Source organism: Ranitomeya variabilis, chromosome 1, assembly GCF_051348905.1.
Source record: "Ranitomeya variabilis isolate aRanVar5 chromosome 1, aRanVar5.hap1, whole genome shotgun sequence".
Classification (NCBI taxonomy): Eukaryota; Metazoa; Chordata; class Amphibia; order Anura; family Dendrobatidae; genus Ranitomeya; species Ranitomeya variabilis.
The window spans coordinates 757488603-757515886 of NC_135232.1; the positions used below are offsets into that span (position 1 = coordinate 757488603).

General features: G+C 44.8%; 1 protein-coding gene across 1 annotated transcript in view; it reads right to left on the minus strand.

The window, feature by feature from the left end:
* The window catches only part of STK11 (serine/threonine kinase 11), a 132697-nt gene extending 105812 nt beyond the window's left edge, over positions 1-26885 (minus strand). The window contains exons 1-2 of the mRNA XM_077271405.1: positions 26312-26885; positions 4285-4368 (exon numbers count right to left, since the gene is read on the minus strand). Coding sequence (XP_077127520.1) covers positions 4285-4368; positions 26312-26592 — 365 coding nt within the window. The 5' untranslated portion in view covers positions 26593-26885. The remainder of the gene's footprint in view (positions 1-4284; positions 4369-26311) is intronic.
* Positions 26886-27284: the final 399 nt, after the last annotated feature.

Here is a 27284-nt window from a genome sequence, read left to right on the forward strand (position 1 = left end):
CAGTAATGGTGCAGAGCACTGTATGGCACAGCTATGGGGCAATAATGGTGCAGAGCACTATATGGCACAGCTATGGGGCAGTAATGGTGCAGAGCACTGTATGGCACAGCTATGGGGCAATAATGGTGCAGAGCACTGTATGGCACAGCTATGGGGCAATAATGGTGCAGAGCACTGTATGGCACAGCTATGGGGCAATAATGGTGCAGAGCACTATATGGCACAGCTATGGGGCAATAATGGTGCAGAGCACTATATGGCACAGCTATGGGGCCATAATGAACAGTATGGAGCATCTATTTTTATTTTTGAAATTCACCGGTAGCTGTTGCATTTTCCACCCTAGGCTTATACTCGAGTCAATAAGTTTTCCCAGTTTTTTGTGGCAAAATTAGGGGGGTCGGCTTATACTCGGGTCGGCTTATACTCGAGTATATACGGTAAGTCACATGCTATCCATTTCCTTGTGATCCTCCTTGAGATGGTTCTACTCCTTCCTTGGAGTCCAGCTGTGTTTAATTAAACTGATAGAACATGATTTGGAAAAACACACACCTGTCTATATAAGACCTCACAGCTCACAGCGCATGTCAGACCAAATGAGAATCATGAGGTCAAAGGAACTGGCCAAGGATTTCAGAGACAGAATTGTGCAAGGCACAGATCTGGCCAAGGTTACAATATAATTTCTGCAGTTCTCAAGGTTCCTAAGAGCACAGTGGCCTCCATAATCCTTGAATGGAAGAAGTTCGGGACCACCAAAAGTCTTCCTAGACCTGGCCGACCAGTCAAACTGAGCAATCGTGGGAGAAGAACCTTGGTGAGAGAGGTAAAGAACCCCAAGATCGCTGTGGCTGAGCTCCAGAGATGCAGTAGGGAGAATGTTCCACAAAGTCAACTATCACTGCAGCCCTCTACCATTCGGGGCCTTTATGGCAGAGTGGCCCGACGGAAGCCTGTCCTCAGTGCAAATTCCAAAGAGATAACATGTCACTCCTTAAAAAATGATGGTGCACAGATGAGGGTTGCCAGTCCCAATTCAGATAAATATGAAAAAAATCCGGCACTCAAAGAAGAATTTCTTAATGTATATATTTATTTCATGTCCCAGTACATTTCAATGTAACGTTTCGGTCATTTTGACCTTCATCAGACTAGGGTACAAACAGAAAAAAGAAAACTAAATAATGACATATATGTCATTATTTAGTTTTCTTTTTTCTGTTTGTACCCTAGTCTGATGAAGGTCAAAATGACCGAAACGTTACATTGAAATGTACTGGGACATGAAATAAATATATACATTAAGAAATTCTTCTTTGAGTGCCGGATTTTTTTCATATTTGTCCTCAGTGCAAGACATATGAAAACCTGCATAGAGTTTGCTAAACAAACACATGAAGGAATCCTAGACTATGAGAAATAAGATTCTCTGGTCTGATGAGACGAAGATAGACCTATTTGGTGATAATTCTAAGCAGTGTGTGTGGAGATAACCAGGCACTGCTCATCACCTGCCCAATACAATCCCAACAGTGAAACATGGTGGTGGCAGCATCATCACGCTATGGGGGTGTTTTTCAGCTGCAGGGAAAGGACGACTGGTTCTCAGTGATGGAAACATGAATGCGGCCAAGTACAGAGATATCCTGGATGAAAACCTCTTCCAGATTGCTCTGGACCTCAGACTTGGCCGAAGGTTCACCTTCCAACAAGACAATGACCCTAAGCACACGGCTAAAATAACAAAAGGAGTGGCTTCAGAAAAACTCTGTGACCATTCTTGACTGATCCAGCCAGGGCCCTGATCTAAAGCCAATTGAGCATCTCTAGAGATACCTGAAAATGGCTGTCCACCAATGTTCACCATCCAACCTGACGGAACTGGTGAGGATCTGCAAGGTAGAATGGAAGAGGATCCCCAAAATCTTGGTGTGAAAAACTTGTTGCATCATTCCCAAGAAGACTCATGGCTGTACTAGCTTAAAAGGGTGCTTCTACTCAATACTGAGAAAAGGGTCTGAATACTTATGACCATGTGATTTCAGTTTTTTTTTTTTTTTTTATAAATTTGCAAAAATTACTACATTTGTTTGTTTTTTTTTTGTCAAGATGGGGTGCAGAGTGTACATTAATGAGAAAAAATGAACTGTTTTTGAATTCACCAAATGGCTGCAATGAAACAAAGAGTGAAAAATTTAAATGGGTCTAAATACTTTCCGTACCCACTGTTTGTGATCTGGTGTTCAATGGGAACTGTTAATGTGTGATTGGTGAGGAAGTGGTGCAGATCTGGAGTTTTTCCAAGAGTGGGTTGTGGGACTGTGGAAGGCTCAAGGAGTGGAGGCAGAGCCTGAGCAGAGTCTCAAGGGGGCCCAAAAATGTTGCCAGTATGGGGCCCTGAAATTCCTGGTGTCCGCCCTGTTGGTGGGTATAGTTCTCTATTGCAGCCAAAAGCTAACAGACAATACTCTATACTCCTCCTTCTAGACCTGTCCTCTGCTTTCGACACAGTCGACCACTGCCTCCTACTACAGATTCTCTCCTCCTTTGGCATTAAAGACCTCGCCCTATCCTGGATCTCCTCATACCTTTCCGAACGCACATTCAGTGTCTCCCACTCCCACACTACCTCCTCATCCGACCCTCTCTCTGTTGGAGTCCCCCAAGGCTCTGTTCTAGGACCCCTACTCTTCTCAATCGATACACTTGGCCTAGGACAACTCAAAGTCCCATGGATTTCAGTGCCATCTTTACGCTATTACACTCAGATCTCTCTCTGGCCCAGACGTCACCGTTCTGCTGTCCAGAGTCCCGGAGTGTCTATCAGCCATATCCTCCTTCTCCTCTCGCTTCCTCAAACTCAACGTGGACAAATCTGAACTCATCTTTCCTCCATCTCAGAGATCTTCCCTACCTGACCTATCTATCGCAATTAACGACATCACGCTTACCCCCGTACCGGAAGCCCGCTGCCTCGGAGTAGCCCTGGACTCTTCCCTGTCCTTCAAACCGCACATCCAAGATCTTTCCACCTCCTGTCGCCTCCAGCTCAAAAATATCTCCAGAATCTGTCCTTTTCTCAGCCCTCAATCTACTAAAATGCTTATGCATGCCCTCATCATCTCCCACATCGACTACTGCAACATCCTTTTCTGTGGCCTCCCTGTTAACACCCTTGCACCTCTTCAGTCCATCCTTAACTCTGCTGCCCAACTAATTCATCTCTTTCCTCGAAACTCCTCCGTTTCTTCCCTCTGCAAATCTCTTCACTGGCTCCCATTCCCTCAGAGTATCCAGTTCAAATTACTAATACTGACCTACAAAGCCATCAATAACCAGTCTCCTTCATATATCTCTGAACTAATCTCCCAATATCTTCCATCACTTAGTCTCCGGTCCTCCCAAGACCTCCTTCTCTCCGCCACACTTATTCGATCCTCACCTAACCGCCTCCAAGACTTCTCCCTAATATCCCCCATCCTCTGGAATTCTTGGCCCCAACACATCCGACTATGAACCACATTTGGATCCTTCAGACGGAACCTGAAAACCCACCTCTTCAGGAAAGCTTAGAGCCTGCACTGACCCTGCTGCCTCCTCACCACTACCGGAGCTACCGCCTCACCAACACTGGAGCTGCTGCAACCCCCCCCCCCCCCAACTTACTGTCTCCTTCCCCACCATCCTGTAGAACAGTGTTCCCCAACTCCGCTCCTCAAGATCCACCAACAGGTCATGTCTTCAGGATTTCCTTAGTATTGCACAGGTGATTGAATACTTGCCTGTCCAGGTGATGCAATTATCACCTGTACAATACTAAGGAAATCCTGAAAACATGACCTGTTGGTGGCTCTTGAGGACCGGAGTTGGGGAACACTGCTGTAGAATGTAAGCACGCAAGGGGAGGGTCCTCGGCCCTCTGTATCAGTCTGTTATTGTTAGTTTGCTTACTGTAAGTGATATCTGTAATTTGTATGTAACCCCTTCTCATGTACAGCAGCATGGAATCAATGGTGCTATATAACTACATAATAATAATAATAATAATAATTAGTTGCGTCTGCTATTTACTTTTTATTTGAGTATATCAATAAAAAATACACTTTTTATATTTGATTTAGATATTTGGGCCAGTTCATAAGTGTAGCACGAGTTGCCATGGTTTTTGTCAATATCTGAAATATTCCTTACATGGCATACCACTCTATACAGGACTACCATACCACTTTTAGTCATTTCTGGCCTATGACTTGCCAGTGAAAACATATTTAAAAAGGATATATTTTTTGCTTCTCTTCGTTGTATAACACATCCACCAGCTGAATGACATTCCGATGCCTCAAGCGCCGCAGCAGCTGAATTTCTCTAATCAAAAGGAAGAACAAAAATATAAAACTGTAAAATGACCAAAGGCAAGTGATACAGTAATGCACCAAAATAGACTTTATCAATGGGAACAGCACCATATATAACTACCCAGAGATTGGGGCAGGGGGTATAGCTGGCACATGTATTAGTCACAAGTGCTATAAAGAACAAATACATTTCCCATCACACAGTCTTTCCCTTCGATAACAGTAAAGGATTCTTCCTGATGCACTGCCTTAGGTGATCAGAGAATGGGAGTAGGTCACCAATATTGGGATATCTGTATTCAATGCAAATATAGATGGATAGCACCATGTTTAGAGGCAGACCATCGTCATGAACAGAAAGCATTGCAGTCTGTCACTTTCCATTATTAGGCAGGTTGCTCATTTACACTGAACACAAATGAAGACTGCCGAATTGTGATAGTGTGCCAGGTTGCCCACCAGTATGCAACTTCCATAGTAGTGGTCACGTACCAAGGAGATTCTCATTTGCTTCCATCAATGTTCTATTTGGTAATTTGCAGGCTTATAGTATAGAGTGACTGCAGAAATTTGCTTACAGCCCAGAAAACGCTTTTAGGCCACACTCAGTATTTTACCTCAGTATTTATAAGCCAAAACTAGGAGCGGGACACTCAGAGGAAAAGTATAATAGAAACACGTCACCACTTCTGGATTTATCACCACTCCTGGTTTTGGCTTGCACACACTGAGGTAAAACACTGACCGTGTGAATGTAGCCTAAAACACTCTACCTCCCCCCCAAGCCTGTTTACACCTTCATGACCAGGCCAAATTTTACAATTCTGACCAGTGTCATTTTATGAGGTAATGACTCTGGAACAGTTCAACGAATCCCAATGATTCTGAGCTTGTTTTCTTGTGACATATTGTACTTCATGACAGTGGTAACATTTGTTCAATATGACTTGTGTTTGTGTGTGAAAAAAAAAAATAAATAATATATATATGTATAAAATGTCACAATTTTTAAACTTTTAATTTTGATGCCTTTAAAGGGAACATGTCACCAGGAAAAATTGGGTTAAACTGCAGATATGGGGTTAATCTGCAGGTTAACAGCGTTATGATGCTGCCCGGCGCCTGCACGTAGCCGAATGCAGCGGGAATTCTCTTCATTCTCCCCGGCAGTATTCATTCTCCGTTATATGTTTTATGGCCACAGTTTGAGCATGAGTTTATGTGCTGCATGTGTACCAACTCAAGTCAAGCTCAACTTTTGTGTTTTTTTTCTTCTTTGTATTATTGCATTCTGTGCAAGCCGGGGTGTGGCCCCCCTCTCCCGAGCTGGAAAGTGTATATAAGGCCTCTTTCACACTTCCGTTTTTACAATCTGCACAGGATCCGTCAAAATGTTGAAATGACTGATCCTGTGCAGATTGTAAAAGACGGCTGCACTGGGCCTGTTATTCTGATGGACCCGTTGAGACTATGTGCACCTGTTGTGTATGCGTCTTCGCAGCAGTTTTCCGCTTGAAAGAAAAGGCGTACCATTTGACTTTTTGAGCGCAAAATTGGCTGGAATCAAGAGCTGACACCATGTCTCGTTTGGAGAGCCCCTGATGTACCCCCAAAAGTGACCCCATATTGGAAACTAGACCCCTCCAGGAATTTACCTACATGTGTGGCAAGGATCTTGAACCCCCAAGAGCTTCACAGAAATTTATAAAGTTGAGCTGTGAAAATTAAAAAAAAAAAAAAATTACATTAGAAAATGGACCTCAAAATCTTTTGTGCAATTTCTCCTGAGTATGCCGATACCCCATATGTGGAGGAAAACTACTGTTTGGGCGCACGGCAGGGAAGGAGTGACGTTTCGAAATGCAGGCCAGGTTTGTCGGAGCAGGTGTCGAATTGCCAAATGGGGTCCTTGCATATCCCCTTTTATAACACTCGGCACCTTTTTTGCAACCTTCCTTTCCTTGAGGTTTGAGGGACCTCACCGGTGAAATGTTGGACTGGTACAATATGAGCACATTGTGTTTTGGAAGTACTGGGGCCAGCTCCTTTATGACTGCCACATATTAGGGCCTTGATCACTAACTCCTGGAACTGAAGGTATTTACCGGTCTGGGTCGTATATCGTAATAGCACGAAAGCGGCTGGAGCACTTGATAAGAGAGATCAACTCCAAACATGTTCTTGTTGTAACCCCAAGACATAGTTTGGTTTGTGGACCTGTGTCTAGGTACGTCATACAGCGGTGGGGGGGTGCTGCCATCACTATGTATGGTGGTCAAGAAAATGATATCCCTCTTGTCCTTGCACTTGACCATCAGTATGCTCTACATTGGGCTCTGCTCTCACCCTTTCTGAGCAGCTGCCAAATTAGCGTCTTTGGGAAGCCTTTCTGATTTTTGCGGACAGTACCGAAAGCTGTGGTAGCTCGCGCAGAGGGACTTCAGTGGGATGCTGGTATAAAAGTTATCTACGTAGATGTGATAACCTGGATCCAGCAGTGGGTGCACCAAATACCACACAATTTTCCTACTCACTCCCAGGACAGGGGGGCATTCAGAGAGTTGAATCTGGGTGTCCTTCCCCTCAAACTCAACCTGTGGGTGTACCCTGAGGTACTCTCACACAGTTTGTAAAGTTTAATTCCACACCTGGCCTGATAACTGGGCAGGTATTGTTGGAATTTGAGCCTCCTCTTGAAATGTATTAGGGACTCATCCACACAGATGTCCCTTTGGGTAACGTACACCTCAGCAAACTTGTTGCTAAAGTGATCAATGACAGGCGAACTTTGAAAAGTCAAAGTTAGGGTCATGTCAGGAAGGACACCTCAAATATTGCCAAAGTTCTGGCTTCTTCACTAACCCCATGTGAAGGGCCAGTCCCCAAAACATAATCATTTCTACTGTGTCTACAGCGGTCCAGTTAAAAATCCTCAGAGAAAAACATGTAAAAAGTTTATTTCTGTGAGGCCGGTGGTGTCAAATTGGATTCCTGATTGCACCACAAAATCAGGAATCAGTGGCTCATAATCTTTGGGGTGAGGTCCATACAGGGTCAGTAACAGTGGGTGCTGGTTAATTTTCTGTTCTGGGGCGTCAGGCAGTATGGTATCACTTGAAGAGGTGATGTCGGAAAAATAAAGGAAAGTGTATGCCTCCCCCACTAAATACCGGGTTTGGGACAAGTGGGACATTTTTCTCACGTATGCGGCGTTTGTGTGTGCAGAAAAATTGTGTGTGTGCAAACTTTTAATTTAGAAGAGAAAAAAAATTCTAGAAAGGAAATCTAAACAAAATTAATATAAAAATTTGGCAAAACAAAAAACTTGCTAAACGGACGTCAGCAAAAAAAAATAAAAAAAATACTGAGCATCCGTAACTGACACTGACACTGACTACATTCAGTAAAAAAAATACTGCAGTATTCTAATTTCCCCCCCAACAAACGTGATGCCAGTCAGGAAAGTCATGGAAAACAGCAAGCATGAGTGTGGATCAGTGATTTGTGCTCAGTGGCTGCAGGACGCATGTGGGGGAACGAGCGATTAAGTACAGGAGTGGGTTAGGTAGAGGGAGAATGGAGGAGAAAGAGGGGGATTGGGGAGGCTTAGGAATGTCTTCCTTCTTCAACAGCATCAGAAGAAGTGATGGCACAGGCTTGAAAAAGTCTGTGGCACCACAAAGCCCAGCACAGTGCGACAGAACGACATAGTGACCGTGCCAATCAGAGCTAGCCATGGTGATGCGGACATTGCTAGGCTCCAGCCTATGATCGGTGCTGTCAATAAAATAAACAAAATTAACAGCCAATCACAGTGATCATACTTGTGGGGGTGGGCGTCGAAGCCTACAGTGACAACGAGCCCTAGTACCATGCTGTTAGAAACAGCAGGCACCTTAATGCGATCCCCTCTACTGCAGGAAATTGTCTCAATTTTTATTTTGGTATTCGTAGTTATTGTACAATCGTTTTTTTGTTTTTTTTTAACAACAAAATAAAAAAGTAAAGTAGCGTTTTAAAAAACTCCAATCTTTTTCTGCAGCAGCTGGGGGCTGCCAATTTTTGTTTTTTGCTGGTGTGTAGCAGAGCACATCTCCCATAATTCCATCAGCCTCTGGTCTGTACAGTGCGCAGCTGTGGAGGGAGCCAGGTGCCACTTTGTTGGATCCCAGGGCTGTGCTCCGAGCCACAATTCCTCCATCACCACGCACGCTGTGTTCAGCAGTGGAAGTGAGAGGCATACAAGGGCAGCTGTAGTAAGAGGCATGGCTCTAAGGCTACTTTCACACTAGCGTCGTGCACTGCACGTCACTATGCGATGTTGGGGCGCACCAACGCTAGCAGTGAAAGCGCCGCACAACGGGGGCAGCGGATGCTGTTTTTCAACGCATCCGCTGCCCCATTGTGAGGTGCGGGGAGGAGAGGGGCGGAGTTCCGGCCACGCATGCGCGGTCGGAAATGCTGCAGACGATGCACCAAAAAATGTTACATGCAACGTTTTTTGGTGGCGACGGTCCGCCACAACAGTCGCACGATGGTTGCGACGTATGGCACTGCGTCGCTAATGCAAGTCAATGGAGAAAAAACGCATCATGCAAGCACTTTTGCAGGATGCGTTTTTTCTACAAAACGACGCATAGCGACGTGCAGTGCACGACGCTAGTGTGAAAGTAGCCTAACCCTATCACGTGTGATACATTTGGCAGCATAATCCACTAACAGAATCGGCGCTGCCCACCATCCTCGGTGACACTGTCAACTTCGCTGTATCATATTGCAGTCTCCAACACAATAACAAAATGGATCCGCACTGTGATCCTAAACGTTATCCTAGTTCATCCATTTACAAACACCCAGAAGGAGAAGATTGACATCACACGTGATCAGACCCCGCCCACATTTACTGCAGTCGTAATGTGCGCTAGTTGTATATTAGGTTTCCATGGCAGATTTCAGCAGCTGCTCCCCCTGTTTAACCCCCGGGCCATTTTCCGTTTTTGTTTTTTTTGCTCCCCTTCTTCCCAGTGCCATACATTTTTTGGTCCATATGGCCATGTGAGGGCTTGTTTTTTGTGGGACAAGTTGTACTTTTGAACGACACCATTGGTTTTAACCTATCGTGAACTGGAAAACGGGGGGAAAAAAATCCAAGTGCGCTGAAATTGCAAAAAAAGTGTAATTCCATACTTTTTTTTTTTTTTTACCATGTTCACTAAATACTAAAACTGAAATGTGGCAAGTTAGATGCTGCTGTCAGAAATTGATCTAGCATTTATTTAGTTAACAGTCGCAGGAGGATCGCCATTCCACTCATGGCTGTTGAGGGCACATGTCAGCTGTATATATCAGCGGTCATGTGCACGGAAAGGTGTGAGCTCAGCACCGGAGCCCGCACCATACAGGGGGAGTTTGACATCAACGTACTATTACGCTCGATGTTGGAAAGCTGTTAAAAATTTTACATAATTTAGCCCTGTACTATTGTGAAGGATGTATATACAGTCATGTAGTAGCCCTAAACAATATACCCCTATTAATGGCCCATTAATCAGAATAATTTGCTTGTTTCTGATCACTCAAAGAAGATTGGTCAATTTGAGGGTCAATTTGAGTCAGACCTAGTGACTGCCGAACAGCCAAGGTGTATACGCTTCCTTACAGTTCCCGCTGTCCAATATTAGAGAAATCTGTATAAATTGATTACTTCTTGTCGATGGCTGCACAGTTTGCACAATCACATAGCTATTGAGGGTAAGGAATCCATTTACATTCATTTTCCCATAATATATTCGACGTATGCTGCGACTGTCAGGAATTGGCCGCACCATGGCAGTCGCTACGTCTGACCCTACCCTTAAAAAGGTTATCCAGTTATTAAAAATTGATGACTTACCATTAGGATAAGCCATCAATATCAGATGGGGGGGGTACTCAGCATCCGCCTTCCGGTCAGCGGCCGTTCAAGATATTGCAACATTGTTACATTAAGACAGGTACAGAGTGGGAAATTATGAACAGCCTTTAGACTAGTGTAAAAGCGCGTCAAAGAGGCTTATAGGCTGTTTGTACTGTCAGGAAGAGGCTGCACCTTAGATGCACAACCATCAGTGACAAAAGTTTTGACATTTTAGCTGTTTACTAAAACACATTCAAGATAAAGTTATATACTAAATACGGCTTAAAGTGCAGACTCTCGGCTTTAATTTCAGGGTACTCATAGCCTAACTAGAGTAAGGGTTTAGGAATTACAGCTCTTTAATAAATAGCTGCTTCTTTTCAAGGGACCAAAAGTAATTGAACAGATAGCTCAAAAGCTCTTTAATGGGGGGCATGAGCTATTCTCTCATTAATCCATCAACAACTAAGAAGGTGAAAGGTCTGGCGCTGATTCCAGGTATGGCATTTGCATTTGGAAGCTACTGCTCTGAACCCATATCATGTGGTCAAAGAAGCTTTCAATGGAAGAAAAAAAGAATATCATTGGGCTGAAAAAAAAAAAAAAAACACATAAGAAATCCATCAGAGAGATAGCAGAAATGTTAAGAGTGGCCAAATCTACAGTTTGGTACATTCTGCAAAAGAAAACAACAAAAAAGCACGGCTTCCAGACTTTATTACCTGCAAAGGACTCTGTACAAAGTATCAAAAATGAACATTTTATTTATGGTTATTTATGATAAAGTTAGTTTGGCCAATTACTTTTGAACCCCTGAAACAAGCAGACTTTGTAGAAAAATGGTTCCAATTCCTAAACGTTTCACGGGATATTTTTAGTACAACCCCTTTAACCCCTTGGGATTTTCTATTTTTGACCTTTTTTTTTTTGCTCCCTTTCTTCCCAAGAGCCATAACTTTTTTATTTTTCTGTCAATATGGCAGTGTGAGAGATTGGTTTTTTTGCAGAATGATTTGTACTTTTAAACAACACCATTGATTTTACCATACAGTGTACTGTACAATGGGAACAAAAAATTAAGGTGGCGTAAAATAGCAAAAAAAAAAAAGAAAAAAGTGCAGTCCACAATTTATTTTTTTTACCATATTCATTAAATTCTAAAACTCACCTGCCTTTATTATTCCCCAGGTCATTCCGAGTTTGTAGATACCAAAGATGTCTACGTTAATTTTTCTTTTTTTTTTTACCAGGTAAATAAGTCACGAATTTCCCAGACCCGTAGCCTCCCATTTTTCGGGATCTGGGACTGGGTGAGGGTTTATTTTATTTTTTGCATGCCAACCTGACTTTTTTTAATTGATACTATTTTGGGGTAGATACTATTTTCCACTCACCTGTTATTGTATTTTAATGCAATGTTGCGGAAAAAAAAAAAAACAAAAAACTTAATCCTGGCTCTTTTTTTTCTCTCGTTACGCCGTTTACCGATCAGATTAATTATTTTGACATTTTGATAGATCGGGCGTTTCTGAAGGCGACAATACCAAATATGTGTATTTTTATGGTTTTATTTTGAATGGGGAAAAAGGAGGGGTCATCTGAATTTTTATATTGAAAATTTTAATATTTAAAAAAAAAAGTGTTCTACTTTTCACTTGCTTCAATAGTCTCCTGCGATCTTCTGATCGCTCGTGCTACACAACAGGGTTTCAGAAATGCTCATCTGCATCTCATAGCAGATCAGCAACGACAACCATGGGGGTCTCCTGCAGACCCAGGGTTGTCACGCCACAGCTGTTATGGGTATGTGCAGTATTTGCTCCATTGTCACGTTTCCTGCACACATTTTTCACAAAAACTGAAGGATTTCCTAGTATCACCAAAGTGAATACGATTCCTGAAATCTCTTGCACACATTGCTCAGAGGCAGCGCCCACTCCGCAGGGTATATATTATATAGGTAACACCTGCCTGTAAGCGCAGCAATTGATCCACTGCTGTTAAACACTTAAATGTCGCTGTCAAATCACTAACAGCGGAATTAAAAGTGCCCCAATCCGGCCTGAGCGTTAGTTTGGGTGCCCATCGCAAGCCCCGTGATGCAAGTGCGGTGAGCAAATGGTTTGCTATGACAGCTGGTGACTGGCTGAAGACCACTGTGCCCATCATGTGGTCTGTCCTGTAGGTGGGCGTCATAGCAGACTTACCGTACTTTTACTATATACAGCTATTATGCTTTTCTTATACGGCACCATCTTTACAAAACAGTAGTATTATACTACATAGCAGTACATAGTACAAGCGATCCAATGATTGCAGGTTCAAGTTCCCCAAGATTAACAAAGAAAGAAAATATGGAACAAGTTTTTTAAAGCATTAAAAAAAAATTCAAATCACCCACCTAAAAATAAAATAAAAACAAAAAAATCCCCACAAAACCATGTTTGCCATGGCTGTGTCCAGAAAAGTCCAAGTTATGAAATAATTAATTAGGCTGAAGAGTTAGGCCGGCGTCACACTGGCGAGTTTTATGGACGTATGAGCGCATAAACTACGTCCGTAAAATACGCATAACACACGGCCCAATGATTCTCTATGGCCCAGCTCCTATCAGCCGTATTTTACTGATCCGTATTATACGGTCTTCTACGGCCGTACAAAATCGCAGCATGCTGCGTTTGTCACCGTATTGCGCAAAAAAATAAAAAAAAAATCGCCAATGAAAGTCTATGGGGGCGAGAAAAATACGGATTACACACGGACCAGCAGTGTGACTTGCGAGAAATACGCAGCGGTGTTCTATAGAAAAGCTGGTAGAGAACACCGGTGCGTATTTCTCGCAAGTCACACTGCTGGTCCGTGTGTAATCCGTATTTTTCTCGCCCCCATAGACTTTCATTGGCGATTCTTTTGCGCAATACAATGACAAACGCAGCATGCTGCGATTTTCTACGGCCGTAGAAGACCGTATAATACAGATCCGTAAAATACGGCTGATAGGAGCTGGGCCATAGAGAATCATTGGGCCGTGTGTAATGCGTATTTTCTGCACCTCTCATACGTCCGTAAAACTCGCTAGTGTGACGCCGGCCTTAGGGTCTGTGTAAAAAGGCATTTAAATGGCCGCCAATTAGTAAAAGTTTACGGACCAGTGGTCGTATCGTGCCACCGGTTGGTCCATGTATATGGACCCGTACACTATACATTATCTACAGACTTCATGGGTGTAACTGTCACTAGTGAACTCTAGAATGCAAAAGTGTCTTCCCTAAAACATTAAATGGGAAAAGCTTTCCGTATCTCAGACTAGTTTCGGATCACCTTCTTGCCTTGAAAGTTTTTAAAGAGTTTTTTAGCGGATCATCTCCTCCAGAATCACCCACTAAAACAGATTCAAAAAGCTTGGAGAACTCCTCAGATCCACCTGCATGGGAAATCCACTTTACCGTTCATTAAAATAATTTTTTTTCTTTTTGCCTAAGGGTATGTGCACATGACATCTTAAGATGCTGGCGCTTCCCAGGCAAAGCTACTACAGGAAAAAGCCAGCGATCAAGCAAATGCCTCCCAAGTGAACACCGCACTAAGGACGAACATGCTACTTTCAGGATTTCCTAACCCTAAAAGAAGTTACATGAAATAATAATAGAAAGTACATGTGCACAGCAAATTCGCTTTCACATTGCTGTACATTATGTTGTCGTGGAGCTTTTTCCAGCACAATTCCACCAGAAAAAGACTTCATGTGCACATGTCTTAAAGAATTTTTTTTAAAAAAGCCTGAAACAGTGACGGAAGGAAACCTCTACATACTGCCAAATCAAAAAACTGCAAAAACCACTACAAAAAAAGTCTTCCAAAACCTTTTCAGGAAAAACAAACAAACAAAAAAATCTCCTCCTAAACCTGCACAAAAAAGGAGCATTCCTGAAACGGTTTCCGAGTGAAGAACTTAAATAAAAAAAAAAAAAAAAAAAAAAATGAACTTTGCCTAAAAGTTTGATTAAAAATGCCAGTCTTGAACTGTGCACTGCAGTAAGATGCAACAAACCAAGAGGGTGATTCTTGTTGAATTTGGCGCATCCTTCATCTGTCGAGTTACCCCTGGAGTACATTTCTGGTGTAGTTTACACCACTTTAGTGGCATCAATTATTGTGAATTAGTTGAGCACACTTGACTGTCAAATGTTTTGCACAACTTGTAGTTGCGTAAAAATGATACAGCATTTCAATGAATTTGCGGCAGGACTTTGGAGTAAACACTTTGAGAAAACAATTGTGCAAACAGATTGTACGTCGGCACCAAAACCCGTGCTTTCCGTATATTGCTAGAAAATTGGACACAGCACACACGCCAAATTGTGACGTGCATTTACCCATCATCCTGAATGACAGCCGACTCCCCCAGTTAGACAACGGTGATCCAGCTGTCAATCAGAATGACGCTGGTAGTCCCGACCGGTCGACATAGCGGAGCGGATAAGAAGTCTGCTCTCTGTAGACGTGAAGTTAGCAGCAGCTTCTGAATCCCCAGCAGGAGCCGGGGAGGAACAGCGCTGTGCACAACAGGCAGGTAAGTCGCAATTACCTGCCTGTTAGTGCTTGGGTACATTTTTTGTTTTTTATAAAGTCCCTGATGTAGCCTTTAATGTTTCCGGCTGTTTAGTTTGAAAGGACAAAATTGGAGTGACATGATAAATTACACTTGCCTGTCCCCACACTGTCACTGCTGGTATTGCTTTGGTTAACCTATGCATGGTGGCTTTGATGCTTAATGAAGCACTCTCGTGAATATTTTTGTAATTAAATGTGTGTATACAGTGCCTTGAAAAAATATTAATACTTTGTGTACTTTTCAACATTTTTTTTTTTTTTTTTGCATTACACCCATAAAACGTAAACATATTTAATTGGGATTTTATGCGATATACCAATACAAAGAGTATCTGAAGTATAAAAGGAAATTATGTTTTTTAAAACATTTTAAAAAATATGAATCTAAAAATTGTGATGTGCATTTGTATTCAGCCCCCTGTAGAATGATACCTCTAAATAAAATGCTGAGTGACCAATTGCCTCGAGAAGTCACATAATTAATAGAGAGAGTCCATCTGTGTGTAATACACTGCTCAAAAAAATAACACTTAAGCAACAGAATATAACTCCAAGTAAATCAAACTTCTGTGAAATCAAACTGTCCACTTAGGAAGCAACACTGATTGACAATCAATTTCACATGCTGTTGTGCAAATGGAATAGACAACAGATGGAAATTATTGGCAATTAACAAGACACACTCAATAAAGCAGTGGTTCAGCAAGTGGGGACCACAGACCACATCTCAGTACCAATGCTTTCTGGCTGCTGTTTTGGTCACTTTTGAATGTTGGTTTTGCTTTCAGACTCATGGTAGCATGAGACGGACTCTACAACCCACACAAGTGGCTCAGGTAGTGCAGCTCATCCAGGATGGCACATCAATGCGAGCTGTGGCAAGGTGGTTTGCTGTGTCTGTCAGCAAAGTGTCCAGAGGCGCTACCAGGAGACAGGCCAGTACACCAGGAGACGTGGAGGGGGCCGTAGGAGAGCAACAACCCAGCAGCAGGACCGCTACCTCAGCCTTTGTGCAAGGAAGAACAGGAGGAGCACTACCAGAGCTCTGCAAAATGACCCCAGCAGGCCACAAATGTGCATGTGTCTGCACAAAAAGTTAAAAACCAACTCCATGAGGATCGCGTGAGTGCCCGACGTCCACAGATGGGGATTGTGCTCACAGCCCAACACCGGGCAGAACGCTTGGCATTTGCCACAGAACACCAGGATTGGCAAATTCGCCACTGGTGCCCTGTGCTCTTCACAGATGAAAGCAGGTTCACACTGAGCACATGTGACAGACGTCACAGAGTCTGGAGACGCCGTGGAGAGCGATCTGCTGCCTGCAACATCCTTTAGCATGACCGGTTTGGCAGTGGGTCAGTAATGGTGTGGGGTGGTTTCTTTTGAGGGCCGCACAGCCCTCCATGTGCTCGCCAGAGGTAGCCTGACTGCCATTAGGTACCGAAATGAGATCCTCAGACCTGTTGTGAATCCGCTTTTGGGCTCCCCTGGTGGTTGCTGGTGGTACTGGTGACTTGTGTGTCTTTGCTGTCTCAGTTCACCTGCTCCCATCAGTGTTTGGGAGTTTCCTATTTAGCCTTGCTCTCCAGTCATTTCCTTGCCGGTCATCATTGTAACCAGAGCCTTCGGTTGCATGTTCCTGCTACTAGTCTGCTGATCAGCTAAGTGGACTTTGTCCTTTTGTTTTGTATCTTTTGTCCAGTTTGCAGTTTTGTTATTCTCTGTAGCTGGAAGCTCTTGTGGGCTGAAATTGCCACTCCTGTGTCATGAGTTGACACAGGAGTCTTAAAGTAATTTCAGGATGGTTTTTTGATAGGGTTTTCAGTTGACCGTGAAGTCCTCTTTTGTATCCTTCTGCTATCTAGTAAGTGGACCTCTCTTTGCTAAATCTACCTTCATACTGTGTATGTCTTTTCCTCTAAACTCACCGTCATTACATGTGGGGGGCTGCTATCATCTTTTGGGGTATTTCCCTAGAGGTAAGCCAGGTCTGTTCCTTCCTCTACCAGGGGTAGTTAGTCCTCCGGCTGGCGCGTGGCATCTAGGGTTAATCAGGTATGCTCCCTGGCTACTATTTGTTGTGTGGTAGATTTAGCTCACGGTCAGCTCGAGATTCCATCACCCAGAGCTCGTCCGTTATCTTTGTGTTTTGATGTTTCCCTGCCATTGGGAATCATGACAGTATGACCGGCCCGTGTTAAAGTTACTGGCAGAAGAAAGGAGAGAAAAAGAAGTCTGTAGAGTTTTTTTTTGTTTTTTTTTTCCTGTTTGCTCCATAGTTGGATCAGTTGTATTTCAGCTCTAATTACAGCCTTTGCCTTTCTCTCCTTCTAATCCTTGAATGGCTCTGATCTCACCTGTTTAAAGATGGATACTCAGAGCTTGGCTGCAGGTTTAAATAATCTTGCTACTAAGGTTCAAAATTTACAAGAATTTGTTATACATACTCCGATGTCTGAACCTAAGATTCCTACACCAGAGGTGTTTTCCGGAGATAGATCTCGGTTTCTGAATTTCAAATATAATTGTAAATTATTCCTTTCTCTCAGACCTCACTCCTCTGGAGATCCTGTCCAGCAGGTTAAGATTGTGATTTCTTTGCTGCGAGGTGACCCTCAAAACTGGGCATTTTCATTGACACCAGGGGATCCTGCGTTGCTCAATGTGGATGCCTTTTTTCTGGCTTTAGGCTTGCTTTATGAGGAACCTAATTTGGAGATTCAAGCTGAAAAAGCTTTGATAGCCCTATCTCAAGGGCAAGATGAAGCTGAGATATACTGCCAAAAATTTCGTAAATGGTCTGTGCTTACTCAGTGGAATGAGTGCGCCCTAGCGGCAAATTTCAGAGAGGGCCTCTCTGATGCCGTTAAGGATGTTATGGTCGGGTTCCCTGCGCCTACAGGTCTGAATGAGTCCATGACAATGGCTATTCAGATTGATCGGCGTTTGCGGGAGCGCAAGCCTGTGCACCATTTGGCGGTATCTTCTGAAAAGTCGCCAGAGAATATGCAATGTGACAGAACTCTGTCCAGAAGCGAGCGGCAGAATTACAGGCGTAAAAATGGGTTATGTTTCTATTGTGGTGATTCTGCTCATGTTATATCAGCATGCTCTAAACGCACAAAGAAGGCTGACAAGTCTATTTGCACTTTACAGTCTAAATTTATTCTGTCTGTAACCTTGATTTGTTCATTATCAGTTATTACTGTGGATGCCTATGTGGACTCTGGCGCCGCCCTGAGTCTTATGGATTGGTCCTTTGCCAGGCACTGTGGGTTTGATTTAGAGCCACTGGAAGTCCCTATACCTCTGAAGGGTATTGATTCTACCCCTTTGGCTAGTAATAAACCACAATTCTGGACGCAAGTGACTATGCGTATGACTCCAGACCATCAGGAGGTGATTCGCTTCCTTGTGTTGTACAATTTACATGATGTTTTAGTGCTTGGATTACCATGGTTACAATCTCATAACCCAGTCCTTGACTGGAAAACAATGTCTGTGATAAGCTGGGGATGTCGGGGGGCTCATGGGGATGTACCTTTGGTTTCCATTTCGTCATCTACTCCCTCTGAGATTCCAGCATTTTTGTCTGATTATCGTGATGTTTTTGAAGAGCCTAAGATTGGTTTTCTCCCTCCCCACAGAGATTGTGATTGCGCCATAGATCTGATTCCTGGCAGTAAATTTCCAAAGGGTCGTTTGTTTAATTTATCTGTGCCTGAACATGCTGCTATGCGAGAGTATATTAAGGTATTAAGGAGTCCCTGGAAAAGGGACATATTCGTCCTTCTTCATCTCCTTTAGGAGCTGGTTTTTTCTTTGTGTCTAAGAAGGATGGCTCTCTGAGGCCTTGTATTGATTATCGACTCCTGAATAAAATTACAGTCAAATATCAGTATCCGTTGCCTTTGTTGACGGATTTGTTTGCTCGCATAAGAGGGGCTAAGTGGTTCTCTAAGATTGATCTTCGTGGGGCGTATAATTTGGTGCGAATTAAGCAGGGGGATGAGTGGAAAACCGCATTTAGTAATGCCTTTCGGCCTTTCAAATGCACCTTCGGTCTTTCAGTCCTTTATGCATGATATTTTCCGTGAATATTTGGATAAATTTATGATTGTGTATTTGGACGATATTTTGATTTTTTCTGATGACTGGGAGTCTCATGTTCAACAGGTCAGGAGGGTTTTTCAGGTTTTGCGGACTAGTTCTTTGTGTGTAAAGGGTTCAAAGTGTGTTTTTGGGGTTCAAAAGATTTCTTTTTTGGGGTACATTTTTTCCCCTTCTTCTGTTGAGATGGACCCTGTTAAGGTTCGGGCTATTTGTGACTGGACGCAGCCTACTTCTCTTAAGAGTCTTCAGAAATTCTTGGGCTTTGCTAATTTCTATCGTCGATTTATAACTGGGTTTTCTGGCGTTGCTAAACCTTTGACTGAAGGGTGCTGATGTTGCCGATTGGTCCCCTGCTGCTGTGGAGGCCTTTCGGGAGCTTAAGCGCCGCTTTTCGTCTGCTCCTGTGTTGCGCCAGCCTGATGTTTCTCTTCCCTTTCAGGTTGAGGTCGATGCTTCCGAGATCGGAGCAGGGGCGGTTTTGTCGCAGAAAAGTTCCGATTGCTCAGTGATGAGCCCTTGTGCGTTCTTTTCTCGTAAATTTTCGGCCGCCGAGCGAAACTATGATGTTGGTAATCGGGAGCTTTTGGCCATGAAGTGGGCGTTTGAGGAGTGGCGTCATTGGCTTGAGGGTGCCAGACATCAGGTGGTGGTTTTGACTGATCACAAGAATCTGATTTATCTGGAGTCTGCCAGGCGCCTGAATCCTAGACAGGCACGCTGGTCGTTGTTTTTTTTCTCGGTTTAATTTTGTGGTCTCATACTTACCGGGTTCTAAAAATGTGAAGGCAGATGCTCTTTCTAGGAGTTTTGAGCCTGACTCTCCTGGGGATTCTGAACCTGCTGGTATCCTTAAGGATGGGGTGGTTTTGTCTGCTGTCTCCCCAGACTTGCGACGTGCTTTGCAAGAATTTCAGGCAGATAGACCTGATCGTTGTCCACCTGGCAGACTGTTTGTTCCTGATGATTGGACCAGTAGAGTCATCTCGGAAGTTCATTCTTCTACTCTGGCAGGTCATCCTGGAATTTTTGGTACTAGAGATTTGGTGGCTAGGTCCTTCTGGTGGCCTTCCCTGTCTCGAGATGTGCGTGTTTTTGTGCAGTCTTGTGATGTTTGTGCTCGGGCCAAGCCTTGTTGTTCTAGGGCTAGTGGGTTATTGTTGCCCTTGCCTATTCCGAAGAGGCCTTGGACGCACATCTCTATGGACTTTATTTCTGATCTCCCTGTTTCTCAGAAGATGTCTGTCATCTGGGTGGTGTGTGACCGTTTTTCTAAAATGGTCCATTTGGTGCCATTGCCTAAGTTGCCTTCCTCATCTGAATTGGTCCCTCTGTTTTTTCAAAATGTGGTTCGCCTGCATGGGATTCCGGAAAACATCGTTTCTGACAGGGGAACCCAGTTCGTGTCTAGATTTTGGCGGACATTCTGTTCCAGGTTGGGAATTGATTTGTCTTTTTCGTCTGCATTCCATCCTCAGACTAATGGCCAGACGGAGCGAGCTAATCAAACTTTGGAGACTTATTTGAGGTGTTTTGTGTCTGCGGATCAGGATGACTGGGTTGCCTTTTTGCCGTTGGCAGAGTTTGCTCTTAATAATCGGGCTAGTTCTGCCACTTTGGTTTCCCCTTTCTTTTGCAATTCAGGGTTTCACCCTCGTTTTTCATCTGGTCAGGTGGAATCTTCGGATTGTCCGGGAGTTGATGCTGTGGTGGATCGGTTGCATCGGATTTGAGGACAAGTGGTGGACAATTTGAAGTTGTCCCAGGAGAGGACTCAGCAGTTTGCTAACCGCCGGCGTCGTGTTGGTCCTCGCCTTCATGTTGGGGACTTGGTGTGGTTGTCTTCCCGTTTTGTCCCTATGAGGGTTTCTTCTCCTAAGTTTAAGCCCCGGTTCATCGGTCCTTATAGGATTTTGGAGATTCTTAACCCTGTGTCCTTTCGTTTGGACCTCCCGGCATCTTTCGCTATCCATAATGTATTCCATCGGTCGTTGTTGCGGAGGTATGAGGTACCGGTGGTTCCTTCTACTGAACCTCCTGCTCCTGTGCTGGTAGGGGGTGAATTGGAGTACGTTGTGGAGAAGATCCTGGACTCCCGTATTTCCAGACGGAGACTTCAGTATCTGGTTAAATGGAAGGGCTATGGTCAAGAAGATAATTCTTGGGTAACTGCCTCTGATGTTCATGCCTCGGATTTGGTTCGTGCCTTTCATAGGGCTCATCCAGATCGTCCTGGTGGTTCTCGTGAGGGTTCGGTGCCCCTTCCTTAAGGGGGGGGGTACTGTTGTGAATCCGCTTTTGGGCTCCCCTGGTGGTTGCTGGTGGTACTGGTGACTTGTGTGTCTTTGCTGTCTCAGTTCACCTGCTCCCATCAGTGTTTGGGAGTTTCCTATTTAGCCTTGCTCTCCAGTCATTTCCTTGCCGGTCATCATTGTAACCAGAGCCTTCGGTTGCATGTTCCTGCTACTAGTCTGCTGATCAGCTAAGTGGACTTTGTCCTTTTGTTTTGTATCTTTTGTCCAGTTTGCAGTTTTGTTATTCTCTGTAGCTGGAAGCTCTTGTGGGCTGAAATTGCCACTCCTGTGTCATGAGTTGACACAGGAGTCTTAAAGTAATTTCAGGATGGTTTTTTGATAGGGTTTTCAGTTGACCGTGAAGTCCTCTTTTGTATCCTTCTGCTAACTAGTAAGTGGACCTCTCTTTGCTAAATCTACCTTCATACTGTGTATGTCTTTTCCTCTAAACTCACCGTCATTACATGTGGGGGGCTGCTATCATCTTTTGGGGTATTTCCCTAGAGGTAAGCCAGGTCTGTTCCTTCCTCTACCAGGGGTAGTTAGTCCTCCGGCTGGCGCGTGGCATCTAGGGTTAATCAGGTATGCTGCCTGGCTACTATTAGTTGTGTGGTAGATTTAGCTCACGGTCAGCTCGAGATTCCATCACCCAGAGCTCGTCCGTTATCTTTGTGTTTTGATGTTTCCCTGCCATTGGGAATCATGACACAGACCCCTTGTGAGACCATATGCTGCTGCGGTTGGCCCTGGGTTCCAAATAATGCAGGACAATGCCAGACCTCATGTGGCTGGAGTGTGTCAGCAGTTCCTCCAAGATGAAGGCATTGAAGCTATGGACTGGCCCGCCCGTTCCTCTGACCTGAATTCAATTGAACACATCTGGGACATCATGTCTCACACCATCCACCAACGTCACGTTGCACCACAGACTGTAGTTGACGGATGCTTTAGTTCAGGTCTGGGAGGACATCCCTCAGGAGATCATCCACCGCCTCATCAGGAGCATGCCCAGGCATTGTAGGGAGGTCATACAGACACGTGGAGGCCACACACACTACTGAGAATCATTTCCTTGTCTTGAGGTATTTCCACTGAAGTTGGATCAGCCTGTAACTTTATTTTCCACTTTGATTTTGAGCATCATTCCAACTCCAGACCTCCATGGGATATTAGTTGTGATTTACATTGATCATTTTTAGGTTTTATTGTTCTCAACACATTCCACTATGTAATGAATAAAGATTTACAACTGGAATATTTCATCCAGTGATATCTAGGAGGTGGGATTTTAGTGTTCCCTTTATGTTTTTGAGCAGTGTATATTCTCAGAATAACTACAGCTGTTCTGCGAAGGCCTCAGAGGTTTGTTTGAGAACATTAGAGATCAAACGGCACCATGTAAACTTAGGAACAGACCAGACCAGTCAGGGCTAAAGTTGTGGAGAACATCCCACAAAGCACTGTTCAATTCATCATCCAGAAATAGAAAGCTTATGGCACAACAGTAGACCTACCAAGACATGGTGGTCCACCTAAACGGACATACCAAGCAAGGGGAAAAAAAGAAGAAGCAGCCAAGAGGTCCATGGTTACTCTGGAGGAGCTGCAAATATTCACAGCTCATGCAGGAGAGTCTGTCCACTGGACAACTATTAGGCCACATTCACATATTCATTATTTGGTGAGTATTTTACATCAGTATTTGTAAGCCAAAATCACCAGCGCGTCAAAAATGCAGAAGTGGTTTCTATTATACTTTTCCTCTGATTGTTCCACTCCTATTTTAGCTTACAGATCTGATGTAAAATACTGATCAAATACTGAATGTGTGAACGTGGCCTTAATCATATACTCCACACATCTGGCCTTTATGGAAGTGTGGGAAGAAAACAAGTCGTTTTTTAAAAGAACTCATAAGATGTCCAAAACGCCATGTGGGGAACATAGCTAGCTTGTGAAAGTTGCTCTGGTCAGATGAGACCAAAGTAGAATTTTTGGGGGCTAAATGATGTGTGTGGTGAAAAACTAAACACTGCACATCATGCTAAAAAAAACAAAAAAAACAAACACATCCCCGCCATCAAACATGGTGGTGGCAGCATGAAGCTATGGGGATGCTTTTCTTCAGCAGGGACATGGAAGCTTGTCAGAATTGATGGGTAGATTAATTGAGCTAAATACAGGACAGTCCTGGAGTAAAACCTCTTACAGGCTGCAAAAGACTTGTGACTGGGGTGTAGGTTCTCCTTTCAAGACAACAACCCTAAACATATGACCAAACTACAATGGTTAAGATCAAAGCATAGTCATGTATTTGAATGGCCCAATGTCCAGATCTAAACCCCATTGAGAATCTGTGACGAGACCTGAAAATTGCTGTTCACAGAAGCTCTCCATGCATTCTCACTGAGCTAGTGCTAGTTTGCAAAGACGAATGGGCAAAAATTTCAGCTTCTGAATGTGCAGGGCTGGTAGAGATCTACCCCCAAAAGACTTGTAGCAGTAATTGCAGGGAAAGGTGATCCAATAAAGTAATGACTCAGGGGCCTGAGTACAAACGCACGTCACAATTTTCAGACTTCACAAATACCTGCTACTTTGTGTTGGCAGAATACAGAAAATACAATTACGTTTGTGACTGTAACATTAAAAAAACGTGGATAAATTCACAGAGTTTGAATACTTTTTAAAGGCACTGTAACTGCAGTTAACAGAACATGAAAAACTGATGTTTTCGAAATAGCTTTGATTTTAATTGTTGGGTACCACTCTCAGATACTCTCCAAAAGCAATCAGTATAGGAAAGAAGGAAAACCTGTAATGATAATGGGAAGGTCAGTGATAGGAAAATGGAAAGGGAAATATTAATGAAAATGTAGAGATTGCTATAGTATATCAGCTCAAAGCCATGGAGCCTGTAGGCTACATCCATGGACAGGGGCAACTACATGCTATGGACATCAATTGCTCTACTGGTGACCGGCAGTTCTAGGCCACAATGTGCATCCGACCTGCATAGACTCCAAGTTAGTGGCAAACAAGATGAGCACTGTGCAGGCCCGTCTATAGGCACTAACCCACGTGTGCCCGATAGCTGCTCCCCCTATACAGTACCAGACAATACACGTCTGTGTCAGCGTGGCACATAGGGAATCCCTGAAGAAAGGATTGTCCATGGCAAGCAAACATGGAAACAGATTGACTCCTCATTCAATGGCCAAAATATCTTAGCAGCTGGCCCCAAGAGTGCTGGGACAGGAGGGGCATTCTACTCCAGACTTGTGGGACTTGTGAACAAGTGATGTATGGATCCACGAATATTTCACTTATATTAAATGCACATTCAATGATCCACGTGTTCATAAGGCCCAAAAATCTGTTGTTAAGTTAAAAATGCACATCAATAACAAATTATAATGTACAAAGCCAAAATTAAAGGGATTGTCCACTAATGAACACCCCATTCGAATGCCTAGAGACTGATGTTGTCAATAAAAAAAAAGTATACTTATCTCCTGCACTTGCACCTTTTGGTCACTCTGAACCGTGAACCCCACCATTCCTGCGACATAAACAAATATGTCACATATCTGCTGCCAGGACATAGGGCTCAGAGGGGCCGAGAGGTGTAAGAGCGTGAGCTAACTGGCCTCGGGATTACAGATATTTCCTGGATGTAGGCTCCTGGCCTCCACAAGCCCAGCCTACGGTTAATGGCGGCAGGTCTGATATGACTACCATAACCAGTAAGTCAGGACCTGAGCAGTGGAGAGGCAGCACCCAAGGAGGGGAGCGAACAGCCCATTTTACCATTGTAGGCCATTGGGAGCCAGAAGCCTGTATCTGAAAAAACTGTGCAGTAGTCTGCGGTAGTGGACCGCCCCTTTAAAGGCTTTTCCGCTAAGAATTGTACCTTTTCCATTGGATTGCGCAGCATGAAAATAACAAATGGAGCCGTTCCTCACCGTCCCCTGCTGTAGAGTCGCAGCTCCGGCACTCCTCCAGTGTCCGGTTACTGGCTGCAGCGGTGACATCCCGACTAAGGCCACGTTCACACCAGCAGCATTGGGTCAGGAGGGGATAATCCAGAAGTGGTGACGGGTTTCTGTTATTGCTCCTCTCCTGGTTTGGGCTTGTAGATACTGATGCCAAATACTGACCGTGTGACCGTGGCCTAAGATAAATAGCCCCCCCAGGTGTGCCGTGTCGCCCCTCCTGCCCTGTTGTGGGGAATCGCTCCCTGGATAGGACGATCATGTAGCGGCTGTCCCTCCAATGATCGCACGTTCGTGATCTGGGTGACAACCAACATGGCAGCCGCCATACACCATTATTTACCCCTCTCTGGCTATCCTACCATTCTGGACACTAGGAAAGTTGGGTGACAACCCGATTGTGACTATACTGGATGTGAAGTCGGTTTCCTGAAAGTGGATATAAGTCCGAACATCCCAACAGGGGAACAGCCATGTGCCTAAAGTTACATATCATTTCTAAAGGGGTTGTGTAGTAGGAATGTGAAAGTGTGTAAGAATACCGTATAATGCCCCGTCCCAATCCGGTGTACCGCACTACTGCACTGATCGGCTGCAGCGGTCACACGGATGTACGAGACGTCCTGGGCTGACAGGTACCATGGGTCCTGTGTGCTGCCCCCCTCGGCCGCCCTCCCGGGGTCACAGCCCCCTCGGCCGCCCTCCCGGGGTCACAGCCCCCTCGGCCGCCCTCCCGGGGTCACAGCCCCCTCGGCCGCCCTCCCGGGGTCACAGCCCCCTCGGCCGCCCTCCCGGGGTCACAGCCCCCTCGGCCGCCCTCCCGGGGTCACAGCCCCCTCGGCCGCCCTCCCGGGGTCACAGCCCCCTCGGCCGCCCTCCCGGGGTCACAGCCCCCTCGGCCGCCCTCCCGGGGTCACAGCCCCCTCGGCCGCCCTCCCGGGGTCACAGCCCCCTCGGCCGCCCTCCCGGGGTCACAGCCCCCTCGGCCGCCCTCCCGGGGTCACAGCCCCCTCGGCCGCCCTCCCGGGGTCACACACTCACTTCTTGACGTTCGCCTCCCCATTCGGGATCCTCCGCAGCTTCTTCTTCTTGAGGATCTTGACGGCGCGGCGGCACAGGGTGTCCGAGTCCAGCATCTCCTTCACCTTGCCGTACGAGCCCTCCCCCAGCAGGTCGCCCATCAGGTATTTCCCCACCAACTTCGCACGTTTCCGGCGCGGCTGGTAGATCACCTCCGTGGAGTCAATGCGGTGAATGAACGTGTCCATGCCCACGGCCAGGTCCGGCAGGAAGCCAATGTCGGCAGTCTCCTCTTCATCCATGCTGGGGTGGCACAAGCCTGACCCTGCCAGGAGTGTCACAGCGGAGCGCAATGTTGTCACTGGGAGTCCCGCCCTGACTGACCGTCCCGGAGCCCCAGGCACACTCACAGGAGGCGCCGAGGGGACACACGGCGGGAGAGCGGTCACCGCCGGACTACAGGGCGCAGGGATCCCAGCTGGGGCAGCATCACAGCACAGGCTACATCCTAGTCAGCGAAAGGACCTTTGATGATGTCACGATCAGGTGATCAGTCACGTGTGTGGGAGGAGCCAAGCAGTCACTTGTGCTGTGTGTAGCTGTAGTACGGTAGCTGTGCATGGTGACGGGTTATCGTCTGGCTGCGGTGCTTCTGTACACATGGCTTATGTTATACCTGTCCATATGGCTTATGTTATACCTGTCCACATGGCTTATGTTATACCTGTCCACATGGCTTATGTTATACCTGTACACATGGCTTATGTTATACCTGTACACATGGCTTATGTTATACCTGTACACATGGCTTATGTTATACCTGTACACATATGTGTAAACATATACACACAAGTACACACATTATATATATATATATATATATATATATATATATATATATATATATATACACATACACATATACACACAAGTACACACATTATATATATATATATATATATATATATATATATATATATATATATATACACAT